The 16,898-nt window shown below is 39.5% G+C and overlaps 1 protein-coding gene and 1 long non-coding RNA gene across 2 annotated transcripts in view; one reads left to right on the top strand and one right to left on the bottom strand.

Moving 5' to 3' along the window:
* LOC131691685 (uncharacterized) overlaps positions 1–16,898 on the top strand; it is a 124,889-nt gene that overhangs the window by 40,291 nt on the left and 67,700 nt on the right. The gene's annotated exons all lie outside the window — the stretch shown is intronic.
* Positions 1,924–5,509, bottom strand: LOC131691684 (annexin B11-like). Its single transcript, XM_058978264.1, has 3 exons — positions 5,366–5,509; positions 2,289–2,388; positions 1,924–2,217 (listed from the first exon to the last, which is right to left on the bottom strand). Exons 1-3 carry the CDS (start codon positions 5,381–5,383, stop codon positions 2,093–2,095), a joined length of 243 nt encoding a protein of 80 aa, XP_058834247.1. The 5' UTR covers positions 5,384–5,509; the 3' UTR covers positions 1,924–2,092.

Genomic DNA, 16,898 nt, shown 5'->3' on the forward strand with positions numbered 1-16,898 from the left:
CTTGGTAGTATGCGTTTCAAAAATTGTATACTGCTTTGCCACCGGTTTACCATATAGAATATTTATTAAACTATAAAATAAGAATATCTGTCGTTTTATTAGATTATCATATTTCCAATTGTGCAAAATAGTTGTAAAACGATTGACCGAACGGAACCGTGCTTTTGAAAAAGTAGATGTGTTTTTTTCATTACGCACTTCTGTCGCGAGCCCTAGTACAGTGTGGTAGTGTGACAAAAAATCACAGCAATTATTTCAAAAGCACCATTTAGCTAGGTCGATAATTTTTCCAGCAACCGTTTTGCATAATTTGAATCCGTATGCTAAAAAATTAACTAATATTCTTCGTTAAGGAATTTGAAAAGGATTTGTATGGATAAAGTGTCAGCTGATTTTTTTCCTAAGCATACAACCAAGCGTTCAATTGTTCTAGAAGCTCACCCAAAGTTTCTTCAATGGATTTGATTGATAGTATTCCAAGAAATTAAAGAAATAGTCACTTCCTAAATCCGCCATATTTGTTTACATTGCTCGTTTGGAACCGTTGTTTTGGGTTCGATTGGAGCTTTTAGTTTCAGTCTTCGCGAACTGCAATCATCTCTGCAACTTACCATGAAAAGATGATGCTGCTTGGCGCAGTGCGCTTGAATATCTCGTTTTATACCACTGCGGGGGCATATTGTTTTGAACATAACACTCGGGGAGAATCGCGTCGACTAACAATCGAACCACTATATGAAAGTAAAAAGCAATTTCATAATGTTATGATGTTGTTTGCTCCTTAACGAGTTATTTAAGGTGGAACTTACCCCACAAAGATCGAAATTTTTTGAATATCTTTTTAAATTCAATAGATAGGAAGTAACTTTGTTTGGCAAAAATATGTGTTTCGATATCGCAAACAATTTTGTGGAAGATTTCAACAAGGTAGGAGAATGTTTAAAAAAGTTGTCATAAAAAATCTAATTTTAAGGGCTCTTTCATATAAAATGTTCCATATCTTTTGAACCACTAAAGCTAGAAATATGGTGTTTTTAGCAATTTCTTTTGTAGTAACATTTGCTACAACTTTGTTGGAGACAAAAAGTCTCTATCTTAATTTGCTCGGAAAATAATTTTCGTATATCACTTATAGGTGAATTAATCACTGAACAATATACTTTTCTGGACGCGAAATCATAAGAGCAACAACTTCTCCGAATAAACTATACTTCTGAAGTTAACGGTTTAGATGCTATTAATTTTGAGCACACTGCATTGCGATATGGCATGTAATACAGGCAATAACACAGCAATAACATTTTTCAGAGATTTGTATGATATCAATTTATATAATATCCAGCTAACATTTTTCTCGTCTTTTGATATCTCTGTCATCTATGACAACTATTTCGGTTCCGAGCGTTTTCCTTAAGTAGATGATAGGACTATTATAAAATAAATAAGCTTATAAGGACGTGGCTAGGTGTGTGGAGATGAGCGGGTCTACGTCATTGTAGATTGTGGCGAAGTCTGATATGGCAATGGATATGCTCAATTCTGCAACTCCATCTACGATTTGTGCAGGTGTTCGTGCTATACTATTCTATGCTATGCTCTAACAATTATTGATCAGAGCACAACACATTTCATTATCAGCACTTGTTTGCAGCAACTAGAAGATACCAAACACGTTGGCGTCATTTGAATCCCATTCAGTCTTTGACCTTAACTTGAGAACACCTGTATTCAGTCGCCTCTTACGGCATGGGAGCAGGAACCCAGTATATCAATGTCAGCCTGGTGCATTGGTCAAGTGTCGTGGTTCTGAAGAGACGAAATCGAAACGCAAAGACCTAGACTTCAGTCATAAAGCTGTCTGATTAAGCACGGACTAATTTTGTAGGCTGGTAAGGAAAGATACTTGTAAGCAAAAACAATCGCTTGTTATTATTTTGATTGGGGTTTAACTCGTTTCAAAAAAGTCTCTTTATTATCGCATTTGCTTTCGTTGACGGTTTAAACTGTATAGTTTGTTACTAGGATTCGCTCATGGACTAGGTTGAAATATAGTTTACGCATCCCAATTTATTAATTGTTGCTTATCTTATATCTAGTGTCTTGCATGTCCATGACCATGTCCGTGTCCATGGCTTTGTCCATGTCCGTGACTTTGTCCGTGTCCATGACTTTGTCCATGAGCTGGTCCATGAACTGGTCCATGTCCTTGACGACCGCCTAGAGTGGTAAAGAGAAACAAAAACGATTATTTTCAGAACGTAAACTATTGATTACGTCTTCCAGTATACCTCCATGATCAATGCTTCCATGACCGCCATGTCCTTGCTGGCCATGGCCGTGCTGAGCAGTAGCTACTGCTACCAGTGCAAGCAGCAAGAAGGTGAAGAGCTGGAATGTGGAAAGAAATTAGTAGCGATAAGGCTACATTTGCTCTCGCATATTATGTTTAGGAGTAATGCAAGAATTAACATATGATTAATTATAGTTAGTTACTAAACATAATTACTGCTCAGTGCACGGAGTATTATTAGTGTCATATTCGTGAATCCAATTACGGAACTTTGTATAAACTGATATGTAACAATCATTGTGTATCTAAAGTTTTGGTTCTCCCTTCAAAGACGAACCTATCTATAGGGAACTGAACTTTAAGAAACTTCATAGACTAATGAGATAATGAGGTACATGCATCATCAGCAATATTCTTTATTATTGGAACGAGAAGAATCCTGGCTTTTAGCTCTATGTTTTTCGTTGTGATTGCATTGTGTTATCATTTTCAGTCTTCATTTTAATTTATCTTTCCTCTCGCCTACCGCTAGGAAAACTATGAGACAACTTAGCAAGCCACAAATCTGAATAAGGGGGGGGGGGCTCTTACCAAATGAGATTCTATTACCAAATCTTAAATTCATCAACACTTCCAACCCCAGCCCTACGTAAAACTAGGACTGGGATTCGAAGTGATGACAAATACAAGCCACGCACGGAGCCTGTTAGGCACTAGAGCACACTTACCCTGTCAAGCGGGTCTCTGACAGGGTTGCCTTTCTATCCATATCTATTGGGGGAACAAAACGGAAAACACTACGAATACTTTATTTATGAGTTTGGAGGAGATTGTTTCGATGGAGGTGGAAGCGCGGAAAGCAAACTTGGGGAGCTGCTGAATAGTGGTTCGTTGGAGGATGTTGTGTACTGCACTTCGCCCATTCTGAACTCTCCAGCAAGAGATGAGGATCGGACGGTGACCAAAGAGGACACATACCAATCCGAAAAAGCAACCTGCGGCTCATAGGATTCCGAGAGTAAAACAAGAGCAACAGGAGGAACTCGTCACTTAAGCAGAGCAGCGAAGAAACGCTATGGATGGCTGTTGCGAAACGGCCAATAACCCGTTGGCAAAAATCCCAATACGAAGGCAGCGTTCGACGGACACGGAGTCGCCAAACAATAGTGGGGGCAGGAAGGAACACCAACCGAAAAAAAGAAGGCAGGTTCCAAGAGACAGTAAAAACTGAGCAGCGTCCAACCTTCAACGAAATGGCGAAGTCATACTTGATGGCCATCATTCCGGTTGGGTACCCTGCGAATACCCTCAGCCATGAACAGCTGAATGCTACTCGATGCGCGCTGATCAATATTCTGGTTGCAGTTAAAAACTGGAAAATCCAACCAGTGACAATCGTATTTTCTTTAATTCTAAACAATGGAATCACGTCGGAAGTAGTGCGCTGTATTCTTACAATGATGCGCTATACAGCGCGCTACTTCCGACATCATGGATTTGCACTAAAAAGAGAAAAAAAACGATTGTCGCTGGTTAGATTTTCCAGGTTTCAACTGTAGCGATAATAACATCATGGAGCAGAGCTGCAGCAATATCAGACCCAAGTTTAGGAAGTGCAAGGATATCTCGAAATCACCTGTGCAGACAAAGATACAGCTAAGTGACTGCAGGATGCTACAGCTGCAATCATGCCATGGAAAGGCGCTTCATTAGAAGCCGATAAAGCGTCGTAGATTCCAAAATAAGCGCTTTACATCGTGAATTTTCTTGACAGCATCGACAGGTCCGATGGGAACGTCCTCTGCCTGGTGCAGAATCAGAACGACAACTTCTGCACAGTCCTCAAAACGGTAGAGCTTCTGTTGGCGGTAGATGAGGCTTAAGTGAAACTAATAAATTGTCTACACAACCAGCTGAACTACGTATTCGTAAAGGCTAGAATGCACCAGCTGAGGGGTGCCCCGATCTTCGTCGAACGTGGAAGTTCTAGGAAAGCATGGACTGAAAAATCTCCTGTAGGTGACCCAAGATGAAACACCTCACGACGGACTTCTGATCATAGCAAGCCTGCAGCAACGGTCACGAGTGCATCGATGGCAGTCCGTCCCACGAGGTATACACAAAAGCACCCTACCGTATACAGCTCACGAACTGGTACACAAGGAGAGGATCGAAAACCCCCCCGTAGGCGAAGTTGCGCAAACGGCAAGAACCGAAACAAATAATTGCCCAAAAAAGGCCACTGAAGCGTCGGAACAATAAAGGGAACGAATCATTGGCCCCAAAAATCTATGACAGAAAAACATCAAAAACTGAGCAGCGTTCGCTGTAGTAAAGTGAATTTTAACCATCCGAAAGGTGCCACAGGCGTCCTTGCCCGACGTTCACAAAAGAGCGTCTAGACATCGCTCTTTTACAGGTGCCGTTGGGAAATAAACACAAAATCTTTGGTTACGATTCCTCAGCTCACAACTCCGATAGATGCATTTTTGACAAACGGAACAATAACATTCTCTCCAATTACTTGATTCATTCAACAAGATGTCGTTGTAATAACAGTGGAGGCACCAACGGCTAGGGGCAAGCAGTCCTTTATCATTATTTTCACATAACTTGACGGAAAGCAAGCTCTTGGCACTGTATTCCCACTACGAAAAGTTAAACCTTCAATTCCAACTTCACAGAAAATCCTCGGTACATACGACAATTGCACGGCTAGTGTTGGGGTCCTACTGATACGTCCTGGTCGGAGTTCGAGCCAGTCAGCATAAATACATTATGGGCTTCGTATATTCAATGCCAAAAATTATCACGCTCATAGTCGATGTGTGGACCAACAATTAGTATCGCAATTCATTCCGCACCAACACTTAACTATGGTTGAGGTGAAAGTTCAGATCTAGTGGTACAAGCACAATTTCCACCGCGCAAATTATCTTGAAGGTGTGTTTTGCGATAGCACCTTTTTGTTTTGTTTCTTGTTTCCAATGACAGTTATCCAGATAATTGTAATCTCCGCTGGATTTCACTTTTCACTATCAGTTTCATCATAATTATCAACCATATCAAACCTACCATCATGAACTTGGTCATTATTGTGATGAATTTGACGTCTGCACAAAAACTATACAAAATACTTTAGATTAATGCGAAATTTAGATGCGAACTGATGCTGATGCTATGCAATTACCCAGCTTTTATACCCGGGCTTCCTTTAATCGGTTTTTGTTTTTCGGCTACCGCATTGCTTTCATTGCCTAGCGAGTAATAGTGACTTCAGTGGCACGGAAGAACATCTCAGTAAACAAGCAATATTTTAAAGAAGAGAAAAAAATGCGCCATTGCCCAATCCGTTGAAGTATGTAGTCAAACGCTATCAAAAATTTTGGTTTACTTTGGCTGTATTCACTCGGCGGGGTTTCCACTAGTTGACAAGATCAATCAATGAAAAAATGCTCGAACCTGTGGCTGTGTATTTGCAAACGTTGTGTTTACAAATAGCGTGCCGTCTCAAGATAACCTCGTTGGCTCACAGTTCCTCAGCTTACCCTACAGAACCGATCATTCGTCGTCCGGCCGGTTTACTTGTTTGTTGATGCTTAGCCAATCGTCGAAACGCAAACAAATATTGTGCTGTCACTTGATCTTTTCGTTCCTGGAAGCATTTTGTGATTTTTTCCACACTTGGAAGCGGTCTATTTGCTTAGGCGTGTTTTCGCTCGAAATTGACCGAGGTCTTATTCCTAATAAGGAGCATCTCTAGAATGCATCTACGTAATGATTGGCAATGATCATATCTATAACAAGTCCCATTGTTTATGATATTGGCAATATCCTCCCACATACAAAGCATTTTAATGTTTATAACACAATAGCCATTGACGCGGACAAACTTTATTTTCAGAGGTAGCGTATTTACCTACATCAAACACGAAAGTTGCCAGATTCTCAAACTAGGCACTAACTAAAAGAATATACAACTGAAAACAAACCATGCATGAAGAATTCAGACAAAGTTGTTAGATGCAAATGATTACTGTTAATTACAAAATAATGTACAAACATAAGGTAAAAAATGAACCACTGGCTTCGATGTAAAAGACTCTTCGGTAATGAATTTAGAACTAATTGAGGTATCAATTTTATTGAAAGAATTCCATCACATTTTTATGAGTAACTTAGCCGTGCAAAACTATCTATATTAGGCAAAATTCAGCATTCTCTGAAACACATTAAATTCTGTCGTAAACTACAATATCAATTTCAAACCGGGGTTATCGTCATCCGGTTGTTTTTTTTTTTCAAGTTATCAAGATTAACTTTGTTGTAGATGGGTATGTTCGCAAAAACGATGCAGCATGCGAAATTTAAACAATTATACGGTGTTGCAGTGATTCTGTGCTTTTTAATTGACCTTGTACAGGTTGCTTGGGCACAGCAAAAAACATGTTTGAGGAACTCAGATATTAGGGGAAGTGCGTTTTTCTTTATTTTTATTAGACACAAGGCGCTGCCTCTCAATATGTAAATACATCATCAGATGTGTTTATGTTAAATTGCATTTTGTTTTGGAAATGTTACGGGCATATTCAGCTTTTTGCTGGCGTCCAAATTCGACTACAATCTGCAGAATTGCCAGTCGATTGTGCCGACTCGAACCAAACCAAAATTTTTTCCTCAACGGAAAAAATCTAAAATTATAATTTCGCGTTTAATGTTTGGGTTGAGCAGGTCTTAGCATGCGTCAAAACGAAAACTGTCTCTGTATTCGTATGTGTGACAGGTTCTAAGAGCGAATGGTAGTGTCTACGTCATCAATACCACGTTTTATAGGCTGTTTCTGTTTTGACGCATGCTAGGACCTTGTTTAGAGGGACTTTGATGCCGGGATGATATTTCAAAATTGACACTGGACGAACGACTTGGCAAAGTAGGGTGCGCATTTGGGAACGCAACTACCAGCAAAAAGCTGAATTGTGTTTTCGAGCGCAATAAGTAAATTTTCTTAATTTCAAACACTTTGCTACCTATATGGCGACTTTTAATCTATCCCAGAAATATATTTTTGGATTATTCGTGAAAGGAGCTAAGCTACCACACCTAACCAGAACCAAGTTGTTTTCAAATACTTTTTTTATAAAATGTGTAGTTGGAGTAAGTGGGTGGTGACGCAAGCAGGGTCACTGTGTGTTTGGTAAAACAATTTTATCCAAAAAGTTCAGCTTCTCTAGAACTTCGAAATATGAAAGAATTGTCGGGATGTACAGAGCAACTTTGTTTTAAGTTTTTTTTCGTGAAAACATAGCTTTTTAATGTTTAATGGTATTAATGTTCTTTTACAAAATGCTAGGTGATTTTTCATTGCTTTTCCATTAACATACCGCTAACTTTTTTTCATTTCCTCACTTGATCTCGGCGATAACACATGTATACTTGAATGAATCTGCTACCACATTGTCTTTTATCCTGTAAACTAAATTTGGCTTAAATTTTAACAAACGCCATAAAACTATTCGTGGCATTGCAATATTTGTCAGGATTCATGGCAACGTCTTCGATAATTCTAATTGACCTTCTCAAAATTAGGATGTTTGACAGAGATAAAGAACTATTTGTTGTATTATTTCAAGTTTCTAAATCTTCCCTATAGATTCGAGAGAAATTTGATTCATCGGGTACTCGTTGGCTGCAATGGTTTGAAGGGTGTCCCACTTTAAATTGCATCACGGAAAAACCTATTTTAATCCACCTAGCGGTGCAATTGTGCCTTTCTCAATCATGAATCACGAGAATGTGTGCGTTGTTTATATTCATTAAAAGCTTTTAAATGCATATATTACATTTTATTATTATACATCACATGACAACTATATACAGGAAAATAAATCATTATTCGAGTTCTAAAATTTTGAAAAAGAAAAAACAGCCACGGTAATATTGAACTAAAAAAAGGTGCAAAATCGGCAGTCCCAAAAAGTCGATTTTTATAAAAAAAATGTTTTCGAGATAACATAAAATCTCGACGTTTCATGCATTTTAAAGATGTTTGGCATCAAAAATACGAATTCGATTTCTGAAATTTCATGAGGTCCCCCCTTTGAAAAAAAAAATTTGAGTTCCGGCTTATATGGGAATTTCATATGTGACCGGACGGTTTAGTCTATATTTCCGGAACCATATAAGCGATCCGTACGAAATTTTATAGACATCTATGGGGATATTATAGCTATCATTTGGGACTAAGTTTGTGAAAATCGGCCCAACCATTTCCGGGAAACTGATGTGAGTTCGTAAATTTTGAAAGATGGCCGCTTTTTCGGGCACTTCCGGAACCGTTTATGGTGGTCAATGTAGTCAACGAAAGTTTGGTTGGCCGTCGGTGACCTAGAACAGCAAATTTAAGTTGTTTGAGAGACATTTTAGCGAAATTTTTACCTTTTTTGCTTTCATCGGAGTATCGGTTTGAATCACAATTTGCTATGTGATCGCACGCCACAACCTGTAACTCCGGAACCGGAAGTCGTATCGGGATGAAATTAAATAGCCATTTACGGGGACGCAATACCTTTCATTTGAGGCCAAGTTTAGTCGAATCGGTCTAGCCATCTCCGAGAAACCGATGTGACTGTTATTCTGAATTTAGATACTTCCGCCGGGGCTTCCGGAACCGAGGATGGTGGCCAATGTGGCCAAATAGACTTTGAATGGATGTTAGTGACCTAATACTACAAATCGAAGCAGTTGTGGTCGTATTTTGGAAAAATTTTCACCTTTATACATTCATTGCAGAATTTATTAAAATCGACATTTTCTGCGTGTTCGTACTTATCACCCTGTAAATCCGGAACCGGAAGTCGGATCCATTAGGAATTCAATAGCAGCCTATGGGAACGTTGCACCTTTCATTTGAGACTAAGTTTGTCAAAATCGGTTCAGCCATCTCTGAGAAAAATGAGTGACATTTTTGGTCACATACACACACACATACACACACACATACATACATACACACATACATACACACACACAGACATTTGCCGAACTCGACGAACTGAATCGAATGGTATATGTCACTCGGCCCTCCGGGCCTCCGTTAAAAAGTCGGTTTTCAGAGCAATTGCAATACCTTTCTATTGAGAAAGGCAAAAAGGTGCAAAATCGGCAAAGTCCCAAAAAGTCGATTTTTATAAAAAAAAATTTTTTCGAGATAACATAAAATCTCGACGTTTCATGCATTTTAAAGATGTTTGGCATCAAAAATACGAATTCGATTTCTGAAATTTCATGAGGTCCCCCCTTTGAAAAAAAAAAATTGAGTTCCGGCTTATATCGGAATTTCATATGTGACCGGACGGTTTAGTCTATATTTCCGGAACCATATAAGCGATCCGTACGAAATTTTATAGACATCTATGGGGATATTATAGCTATCATTTGGGACTAAGCTTGTGAAAATCGGCCCAACCATTTCCGGGAAACTGATGTGAGTTCGTAAATTTTGAAAGATGGCCGCTTTTCCCGGGCACTTCCGGAACCGTTTATGGTGGTCAATGTAGTCAACGAAAGTTTGGTTGGCCGTCGGTGACCTAGAACAGCAAATTTAAGTTGTTTGAGAGACATTTTAGCGAAATTTTTACCTTTTTTGCTTTCATCGGAGTATCGGTTTGAATCACAATTTGCTATGTGATCGCACGCCACAACCTGTAACTCCGGAACCGGAAGTCGTATCGGGATGAAATTAAATAGCCATTTACAGGGACGCAATACCTTTCATTTGAGGCCAAGTTTAGTCGAATCGGTCTAGCCATCTCCGAGAAACCGATGTGACTGTTATTCTGAATTTAGATACTTCCGCCGGGGCTTCCGGAACCGAAGATGGTGGCCAATGTGGCCAAATAGACTTTGAATGGATGTTAGTGACCTAATACTACAAATCGAAGCAGTTGTGGTCGTATTTTGGAAAAATTTTCACCTTTATACATTCATTGCAGAATTTATTAAAATCGACATTTTCTGCGTGTTCGTACTTATCACCCTGTAAATCCGGAACCGGAAGTCGGATCCATTAGAAATTCAATAGCAGCCTATGGGAACGTTGCACCTTTCATTTGAGACTAAGTTTGTCAAAATCGGTTCAGCCATCTCTGAGAAAAATGAGTGACATTTTTGGTCACATACACACACACATACACACACACATACATACATACACACATACATACACACACAGACATTTGCCGAACTCGACGAACTGAATCGAATGGTATATGTCACTCGGCCCTCCGGGCCTCCGTTAAAAAGTCGGTTTTCAGAGCAATTGCAATACCTTTCTATTGAGAAAGGCAAAACGTTGTATAAAATAACCCATTCGGTATTTTCTCATAAAAACAACAAGTGTCAAATTGATCCAGCTCTCAAGCGTCATTTTGAACCAGTCTGGGCCAGAATAAGATGGCATGTGAGCGATATGTGAACCAGAATGAGAGCGTATGTGAGTAGTATGGAGAATCAAAAACAAAAAATCGAAAAAAAAACATCTATCCGCAGGTCCCGTCCCAGGTTTACATTATATTTTTAACGCAGTCAGTCGCGAACCTCTCTTTCCCTGTTAGGGGAATTTTGTGCAAGCACCTGGAAAATCCTCAACTCTCTCATCGGGACATAGGAAAACAACTCGGAATCATGCAGGCAACGGTGAGTCGTGTGATTAAACGTTACTATCAAACTCCGAGCATCGAACGGAAGGAAAAATGCGGGCAGAATAGATGTTATATTAGTGATCAGGATCACAAGCGTGTAGTGAAAGCGATTAAGCGGAATCCCAATGCTTTTGTCAGGGATGTGGCCAAAAAGTTGAATCTGTCCAAGTTTTTCGTCTAGAGAACCAAGGACCTGGAGGGACTACATACGTACAAAGTGGAGAAGACTCCAAATCGTGACGAACGGCAAAATACGGTTGGAAAATCACGAGCCCGAAACTGTACACCCAGATGCTGACGAAGCCTCATTGTATCATTATGGATGATGAGACTTACGTCAAGGCGGACTTCCGGCTGCTTCCGGGACTACTGTTCTTCGCCGCCCAGCACAAGTTTGATGATCAGGAGGAAGTAAGGAAGCAGAAACTTTCAAAGTTTGCCAATAAATACATGATTTGACAAACGATCTCCTCATGTGGCAAACTGAGTGCGCCATTCGTGACCAGGGCCGTCGAGAGCCGTGTCGGGCCCCAAGGCTTGTAATACTGCCGGGCCCTTTTAAACCTAAGCCCTCTAGTTCAGTATGTGAGTCCGTGGTTTCTATTAGTCTCCGGTTGACTCATATTGCCACATCCACAGATAGCGTGCCAGACATGTGAATTTCGCTAGTTTCTTATTCCGTTGTATCCGAATCGGGTAAAATTTCCATAGTTACGAGTTTTTCAATTTGTGGGTACTCAGGAATCAGTAGCATCTAGCTCAAATGGTACGTTCCCCGTGTTGATCGGAGATTAGTGCCTTGCCATGAATTGTCTTTTCATGATTTCTCTCAAGAGACCACGAAGCATTATTTAATGGTTTTAGACATGTTCTATATTCGCATACTAAACATATTCTTTGCGGCTTCATAGTTCTATGAAGATCAATAAAGTACACTTAGTGATGAAAAAGGCAAAACAGTGTGCCAGAATAGAGCTAGTTCAAAAGCACCTCTTCTTTGGCATGCCAACTGTTTAAATAGATGATTTAGTGCCTATGGAAATGGGATTCGATCCACAGTCGAAAACCTCGTCTCATTTTAGTATACGCGTTTGATCACTGATCTATGAGAAGATTTGCATGTATACTTGGTTTAATCCAAACTCTAACTAAATGATTGGTTGAAATTACGCAAACGTCTATTGTGGATTATATTTGCAATTGATTTTTTCGAAAAATCGTGCAGAATTTACATTTTGATTTTAAGTTTATTGCATCATCATTTATTAAATGAAGGCATACGAGTTTAGGTAACTATTGGAACCTAGAGGCAGATCACTCTAGAAATGTATAACAATTTGCATCAAATTAGAAAAAATGCATTTAATTTTCATTTTTGCATCAACTCTGCACTCCCTCGCAGAAAAGTTTGTTTAACAAACGTCCTAAGCATATTCACTTTGTTCGACGTTTTGTTGAATGTAGGGCTAATTTTTTGTAGGGTTTTGACGTCTTACACGCAACGCAAAATACATTACGAATTTCTATTTTGATGGAAAGAAATGCACTTAATTTAGCTGATTTTTAAAAATGCATCACAAGTGATCTGCCCCAGATTGGAACGCATACGTATATTTGGACGGTGCCGGTGGCTGAGTGGAAAGCGTGACCGCCACTCATTCTAGTTGCCCTGGGTTCAATCCCAACCGAGATCGTTGAGATTTTTCTGAGGTGAAAAAATCTGTGGTCACGTCTCCTTCAGAAGTGGAGTAAAGCAGCCGGTCTCCGGTCCATGAGTTGATGGATCGATATCTAGTCCAGATAGTGGAGTCACATCTCTGGCGTCGATAACGAAGAAGTAGAATACAACTTCTATACTTACTAACAAATTCAAGCAATTAAACTCGTTTCATATACTTGTACACAAAGAAGACAACTCCCTTGCGAACAATTGTTTTAACAAATGTCAACTATCAAATAAAGTTTTCATTTTTTACGTTTTTATCATATAACAATTTAACAAGGCGAATGATTACAAAGAAATTACTATTGCTATTTTTATGGCTCTTCTATGAAAACCGGACGTGTTCGCCTATCTTCCGGGTAAAAACGCGGGCCCCCTAATACGACCCGGGCCCCAGGGCAATTACCCTGGCTGCCTCCCCCTCTCATCGGGCCTGTTCGTGACTATCGGGACTGTGAACGGGGAGATCTACCCCAAGGAGTGTCTACAGAAGCGTCTGCATCCTCTGTTGAAGCCACACGAGGGCCCTACGATCTTCTGACCGGATTTGGCTTCGCGCCACTATTCAAATGTTGTTCTGGAGTGGATTGAAGCCAACGGGGTCACTTTCGTACTCAAGGACATGAAGCCTTCCCCTCCCAACGCACGAGAACTAAGCCCAACATTGCCCATGGGCAGTTATGAAGCAGGTACGACGGAAGCATCCCAAAGAGGTCAAATCTGAGGAATACATGAAGAAAAAGGTTTCCGTACAGAATAAGCTGCAGATGTTGTACAGAACCTAATTAAAGGAGTTATGCGTAAGGTGCGAACGTACGGTTGTGGTATTAAAGTTGAATGAAATAAATATGCCATAAACTTACTAATGGGCTATGTTTTATTGTCTGAAAGTTTGAAAAGGATCTGCCCACTAGGTAATTGTGTCACTATGTTTTTATTGCCGCAAGGTTCAACTGTATCGTTTTTTGGCTATTTTCGGCAAATTTAAGACTAAGATAAACGAAAGCAAGGAAATTGAAAGACGGATAGGTATTGTAGAGCGAATCAGTTATAAATTTAGAACGGAAAACTAGGACTAGGCAGGCTCATATGGACATAATAGATAGTTTTTAAGAATAATTCCAATAGTTCAGTGAGTGATGTGGCGCAAAAACTGTACTTTTGTTCAAGATGCAAAAAACGTGAAGAATTAAACACGAACAAAGTCCAAATGGCACCAAACCGAATTGCCTCGTCATGGCTGACGAGACTTATGCGAAAGCAGTTTTCCGGCAGCTTTATGTGCTCCTTTTCGCTTGACGTCCCTGAAGATGTTAGAAAGCAGATGTCTATTGCCAAAAATATACATGATTTGACAGACAATTTGTTCGCGTGGAAAGCGAAACACCTCGTTCGTGAAAACCAGAACGGTCAATGGGTAGATGTACTTGAAAGAATGCCTCCAAAAGTGTCTGTTTCTACTACTAAGATCACACGATAATCCAACGTTTTGCCTTTCTCATATACAAAGGATATACAATCACTCTGAAAACCGACTTTTTAACCGAGGCACGGTGGGCCGAGCCTCATATAGTTTTCGACTCAGTTCGTCGAAATTGACAAATGTGTATGTGTGTGTGTTAGTTTTCAAAACTCACTTTTCTCCGAGATGGCTGAACCGAATCGCTTAAACTTGATTTCAGGAACGCTCCCATAAGCTGCCATTGATTTTTTTATCGATCGGACTTCCGGTACCAGAGTTACGGGTTGAAGAGTGCGGTCACCCAGCAAATTCCCATTTAAAATGGTAACATCATGATGGTCCAAATACGTATTAAAAAGGGTGCACCATAACTTGGATTAGCGGGTCTAGGTCACTAAGGATCATTCTAAGCAACCTATGACGGTTCTTGATGAACTTTCCACGTTTGTAAGTTAATGTCACACCTTTTTCTTAGGGAATTGTTGACCGATTTTTACAAATTTGTTTTCAAATGAAAGATACAGTACTCCCATGGACTGACGTTGAATTTCATTCATAACTGACATTTGGTTCCGGAGTTACAGGTTGATTATTGCGGCCACATAAGAATTTCCCATAGGTTAAAAATCCATTTCTATTTGCAAGTCTAGATCACATCCAGGGCTGGAAACGTGACATTTTTTATGAACGTCATAAGCTTACAAACTTTCACGCTGCTGCCCGAGCAGGAAAGTCATAGACGAATTTCATGGTTGGTGTACGTATGAATGTCGATCAATGAATGTAATCTCTTTGGTGTGCGTGAACGCCACACAGCAGTTTTGTTTCCCACCACCAAGGCTGGAAGAAGTCATTTCGAATTCCATTGTAATGCGAAAGTTCGGGAAAAAACCAACGCGACCGCCACGCTCCAAGTGTACCTAAAGCTGTTATACATGTAAACGGAAGAGAGAAAAGCAAAAACTCGTGCTGCTGAGCGTGCCTGTTACATGTTCGTGAAGGTTCGGTTATTCGACTTGCTGCCGTAGTTGGGTTTCGTTCGCTAGCTGTTGCGAATGTATGTGAATGGCCCGTGTGTTTAACTTTCATCATCCGTTGCGTTGGAACTGTTGCAAATAAATTTCATAGCAGCGGTTCAAAATGAATGTAGTGAACGACATTCATGGCTTATATTTGCAAGATTGGAATGTGCGGCAGTCCTTTTTTCGCTTGCTATAGGAAAGGACTGCTAGCAAAATATTGGCGGTCACATAGTATCGTTGAAGGGAAAGTTGTTGGCCATTGAAAATCTATAGTTTTGTATATTTACAATGCGCTGATACGTCAAAATGGAAATATTTTCAACCTTTTAGTAATGAGTTTTAGATTGAAGGGGAAATTGTTGGCCGCTGAAAATCAATAGTTTTGTACATTTCCAAGGAGCAGGGGGGTCTGCCGATGCGTCAAAATGAAAATGTTTTCAAGTTTTCAGTAATGAGTTTTATATTGAAGGGAGAATTGTTGACCGTTGAAAAGCAATAGTTTTGACATTTATAATGCGCAGGGGGTCCGCCGATGCGCCAAAATTGATTTTTTTTAACCATTTGGTAATGAGTTTTATATTGAAGGAGAAGTTGTTGGCCGTTGAAAATCAATAGTTTTAACATTTACAATGCGCAGGGGGTCCGCTAATGCGTGAAAATTGAAATAATTTCAACTTTTTAGTAATGAGTTTTATATTGAAGGGGAAATTATTGACCGTTGAAAATCAATAGTTTTGTACATTTACAATGCGTAGGGGGTCCGCCGATGCGTGAAAATGGAAATGTTTTCAGCTTTTTGGTAATGAGTTTTATATTGAAGGAGAAGTTGTTGGCCGTTGAAAATCAATAGTTTTGTAAATTCACAATGCGCAGGGAGGTCCGCCGATGTGTCAAAATGGAAATGTTTTCAAGTTTTCAGTAATGTGTTTTATATTGAAGGGGAAATTGTTGACCGTTGAAAACCAATAGTTTTGACATTTACAATGCGCAGGGAGGTTCGCTGGTGCGTCAAAATGGAAATGTTTTCAACTTTTTGGTAATGAGTTTTAAATTTGAAGGGGAAATTGATGGCCGTTAAAAATCAATAGTTTTGGACATTTACAATGCACACGGGCAACCGCCAATGTGACATAATGGAATCTTTTTTGTGCAATAGTAGCATATTGCTTATTGTACGACCTGTGATGTATTTTTTCGAACAATTTCCGCAATATGACTTTTATCGATTAGTTTTAATTACAGTAATGTAATTTGTTCAACAAAACATGACATATTTCAATTACAATACGTTTTCAAAGTAGTAGCTACTTTCTCCAGTTTTTTTTCATTTCGGTATAACGGTTGACGAGTTTCCACCATTTTGTGATTTATAATGGTAATACAGTGAAGACCCGTTTTTATCAGCCCATTGGTGAATTTTAGGCTGATAAAACGGGGACATTGACAAAATCGAGAAATATATTTTTCTTTCTTTTTAATCAACCGATGCTCTTAAAATATTCTTTCTTTGTCCCTAGATACAGCCGCTTAACTCTTTTCGGATCTCTAAGATAACAAAAATATGCTCAAGAAAGGATTTACTCGAAATCAACTTGGTTTATCTGCTAGAGCCCATCAAACTGCTAACTATCAATTTCTTTTTTTTTCTTCTTTTTTCATTTTTCTTTTGATACGCAATTCTCACTTCGACATGGATCTTTCA

Source organism: Topomyia yanbarensis, chromosome 3, assembly GCF_030247195.1.
Source record: "Topomyia yanbarensis strain Yona2022 chromosome 3, ASM3024719v1, whole genome shotgun sequence".
Classification (NCBI taxonomy): Eukaryota; Metazoa; Arthropoda; class Insecta; order Diptera; family Culicidae; genus Topomyia; species Topomyia yanbarensis.

Excerpts from the sequence above, each read along its gene's own strand:
- LOC131691684 (XM_058978264.1), bottom strand. Across the intron at positions 2,218-2,288 it reads TGGAAGCATTGATCATGGAG|GCGGTCGTCAAGGACATGGA; the intron begins GTATACTGGAAG and ends TTACCACTCTAG.